Genomic DNA, 4,119 nt, shown 5'->3' with positions numbered 1-4,119 from the left:
AATGAACCTAAGCACACAGCAAGAGTGGCTTATAAACAACTCTGTGAATGTCCTTGAGTGACCCAGCCACAGCCTGGGATTGAACCCAATCAAATATTTCTGGAGAAACCTGAAAATGTGCATCTGCCCCATCCAACATGACAGAGCCTGAGAGGTGAAGAGGTGAGGAGAAGAATGGCAGATAATTGCCAAATGCAGATGTGCAAAGCTTGTCGCATCAAACCCAAAAATACTTGAGGCTGTAAAGGTGCTTCGGTTAAGTACTGAATTTGGTTTGAATACTTATGCAATGTGCTTACTTCAGCTTTTTATTTTTTTTTTATAAATTTACAAAGTTGTGACAGTTCTGTTATTTGCTCTGTCATTATGGTGTATGGAGTGTATATTGATGTGGAAAAAAAGTAATTTAAAGCAGTTTAACATAAGGCTGCAACATAACAAAACGTGAAAAAATGAAGGGTTTTGAATACTTTCGCAGGGCACTGTGTATATATATATATATTGAGCTTTTAATTTTAGTTACATGTAATTTTATTGTTTGTTTTGTCGTTTTTTGTGTGTTCTTTGTAATACGTCTGTATATTTTCTATTGCATTTTTATTAGTTTAATTTTTAGTTATTTTTAGCAAATATGTTGCAACTAAATTAAAATAAGGCCAAGATTTTTTATATCTTATTTCAGTTAGCATTTATTTTATTTCAAGCAACCAACTTTTTTTTTTTTGATGGCTTTAGTTTCAGTTAACACAGTAATAACCCTGATGCACTTCTGAAAATCTCAAGGTCCAATCAGATTTCCTGAACTAACACGAAGTCTAGTCGAGCTCAGTCTCGTTCTCAAAGGAACTGACTCGAGCCTGCAGCAGAAGTTCAGTCATACGTCTCCTCGAGGTTAATGAGGCTCGTGGGAACGGCTTGTATGCCCTTGAAAACTCTGTTCAAGCCTCTCCAGATGTTGTGTTGGCTGCAGGCTCTGAATGATGTGTGGACATGAAAACACACAGCAGGTCCCTGACTAACGCGAGAGCCGACATGTAGAGGACACAGCTTTTACTGCTGCTTTTTAAACACAAGGTGCCATCGCATTAGCCACATTTTGCAGGCAAAAAATAGAAATTGAGCTTTTTTTGCTCAAAGTCCTCATGCAAAATCTCATTGCAAAATTTGCATTTCACATGAAATTCCCAATCATGTAGATTCCTATTGAAATGACTGGATTTTGCAGCAAAAATGCTAAAAATGTTAAATGTGAGCCTGCAGATTCCAGATTTTCTAATAGTTGTATCTCGGCCAAATATTGTCCGATCCTAACAAACCATACATCAATGGAAAGATTATTTATTCAGCTTTCAGATGATGCATAAATCTCAATTTAAGACAAATTGACCCTTATGACTGGTTTTGTGGTCCAGGGTCACAAATGTGCACCTATTTAAATTGAATGTGAAATCAGAATTGGCTCCGTTTACATTCTTTACGGAAGTTTCTGGTCTGATTGTGAACAATTATTACAAAAGGAAAAATTAATCTGGCATCAAAATGTAAATGTTCTTTTCCAGTCTCTCTTGCTATTCAAGCCTCTGTCATATAGAGACACTTTTCACCATGCAGTCGTTTTCAAGCCTGTGGTCTGTGTTTTTCCCATCAGGCAGTATGATCTGAGAGAGAGCAGTAAACGCTCGGAGGTGTTAATCGATCTGACGGAGTATTGTGGGCAGCTCGTGGAAGCCAAATGTCTGGCTATCAACCCTCGTGACAATAACTACATGGCTGTGGGAGCCAACGGGCCCTTCGTCCGGCTCTACGACATCCGAATGATCCACAATCACAGGTCATCTCAGTGTTATTAAAGGAATACTTCACTAGTAAACACAGAATGTCCATACAAAACAAATTCAATGGTGATTATTATTGTTAAAATGAACAGACAGGCATTATTTGTTAATAACTTCCCCCTCCACAGCAGCTCTCAAATCTCATTCACTTGTGTTCAATCAAAAATGCATTAATTTTTGGCTGGAATATTGCTTGAAATACTGTACCTGTATTTTTCTGAAAATAAGCTGCACCTGGTCAAAATTGCATTATTGAATCGCAACGGGGATTAAAGCCTCGTTTTATTACTAAATTCAGAAATAATGTAAAATACTGGAAATTAAAACACAACTTTTACAAACACTATAATGTATTAATTTTGCAGATAATAATAAGCCCCGTGAAGCCGTGGTTTACAGTGAATTTATAACAGCTGAGGGGATTTAGCTGTTTTTTTGTCGTGCCAAACAACGGCCCTTAGCTGTTATAAATTCACTGTAAACCACGGCTTCACGGGGCTTATTGCTTTTATAAAACGGTTATTCCATATACGTAGTAAGGTTTCACTAAATAAAACAGAGCAAATAAAGTGTAATGATATTAATAAAAACAGTATTCTTCCACCAAACAATGTAGCTCCTCAGAAACAGTTGTGGTTGCAACAAAGTGGTTGCCGAGCAACAGACAAACGTAAACAAAGGTGTATGTTACTTTGTAGAGTAATTTACAACAGCTTCGAACGCGGCTCAGCCAATCAGAATCAAGGACCGGAACTATCCGTATTATAAATGTAAATATTGCACATATTTGCGTGCTTGACGTTAGTTGCATTATATGGACATTTTAAGACACAAGTCACATTATATTCCAGAATATACAATACATAGATCCATGTTGTTATAATTTTGAGGGATGTTTTCTTTAGTGTGTAACGTTACGGTCTTCTCAACCTTCTTCTAGGAAGTCTATGAATCAGAGTAGCTCAGCCGGTGTTCATACGTTTTGCGACAAGCAGAAATCGATACCGGACGGCGCTGGACAGTACTATGTCGCAGGTTTGTCGACAGTATCGCGGTGTTTCTCATGGATGATCTTCTGCATAGAGACAGAGCGATAATGTATTGCGGGAAGCTGCCTCCTTGTCATTTCTGACTTATAACAAAAAATATTTCACCACCCGATGTGAACCTGTTATATAATGACAAGGAGGCAGCTTCCCGCAATACAAAGTCAATGGAGAGCGTTGGATTGTGGTGTGGGGGCGTGGCCTAAATGTGCTCTGTCTCTATTGGGAAAACAGGTTTTACAGATGTTTCCCTCCGTTTGTAGGTCACTTGCCTGTGAAGCTTCCTGACTATAATAACAGATTACGAGTTCTGGTGGCCACCTACGTCACATTCAGTCCAGACGGCACCGAGCTGCTGGTGAACATGGGTGGAGAGCAGGTAAACTAGTGACGCTCGCTGCTGATTATGCTGATTCGTTACTGACGAAGATGTTTGATGCGCAGTTACCCAGTATTGCTTCCTGTTTGCAGGTGTATTTATTTGATCTGACGTTCAAACAGAGGCCGTACACATTTCTGCTGCCCAAAAAATGCCACTCGTCATCGGGTAAGATGTGAATGCTGTCGTAGACACGAATTGTATTATTATAAATATATTAGTCAGTCATATTACTGCATTTAGGATCATAATAATTAATAGGGATGAACGATATAGCTAAAAAAATTTAAAAAGATAATTATTTCTAGTGCTGTCAAACGATTAATCCGCGATTAATCGCATCCAAAATAAAAGTTTTTGTTTACATAATATATGTGTGTGTTCTGTGTATATTTATTATGTGTATATAAATGGGTCAAAGACGTTAAGACGATTAAGGTGATTTTATGTCCATAGAAAGCACATTGAATGTAAGCAAAGTGTCTACTTTTAAGTTTTTGGAGAATAAAATGTTACAATTTGGTTGAAATGATGTTACATTGTCATTCAGTGTAACACTAATATTTATGTAAAAATTCAACGACATGCTTATTCTGACGTGTACATATTAAAATATATAAAAGAATAAGACAGCATAGTACATTTGATTGTGTTTTAAATTAGTAAAAAAATCTTACTGACGATTGGGCAAAACCTAGGATAGAGGCACATTTTAAAAATGTAAAATTACAACTAATTAGTATTTGGGGTGAAAGTAATTAGTCTGTTAATATGTCATTAATTGATTTTTGTTGTAAATATGCCTGATAAGATTGTTACACTGAATGACATTTTAGTGGGTCTCTTCTGTAAATCAGGG

At 37.1% G+C, this 4,119-nt stretch overlaps 1 protein-coding gene across 1 annotated transcript in view; it reads left to right on the top strand.

The window, feature by feature from the left end:
- wdtc1 (WD and tetratricopeptide repeats 1) overlaps window positions 1-4,119 on the top strand; it is a 20,302-nt gene that overhangs the window by 8,380 nt on the left and 7,803 nt on the right. The window contains exons 6-9 of the mRNA XM_016541069.1: window positions 1,649-1,831; window positions 2,776-2,870; window positions 3,145-3,260; window positions 3,353-3,428. Coding sequence (XP_016396555.1) covers window positions 1,649-1,831; window positions 2,776-2,870; window positions 3,145-3,260; window positions 3,353-3,428 — 470 coding nt within the window. The remainder of the gene's footprint in view (window positions 1-1,648; window positions 1,832-2,775; window positions 2,871-3,144; window positions 3,261-3,352; window positions 3,429-4,119) is intronic.

This window comes from Sinocyclocheilus rhinocerous, unplaced genomic scaffold, assembly GCF_001515625.1.
Source record: "Sinocyclocheilus rhinocerous isolate Xijiao unplaced genomic scaffold, SAMN03320098_v1.1 scaffold1359, whole genome shotgun sequence".
Classification (NCBI taxonomy): domain Eukaryota; kingdom Metazoa; phylum Chordata; class Actinopteri; order Cypriniformes; family Cyprinidae; genus Sinocyclocheilus; species Sinocyclocheilus rhinocerous.
The sequence above is the reverse complement of the archived record's forward strand: the minus strand, read 5'-3'. Positions and strand labels throughout refer to the sequence as shown.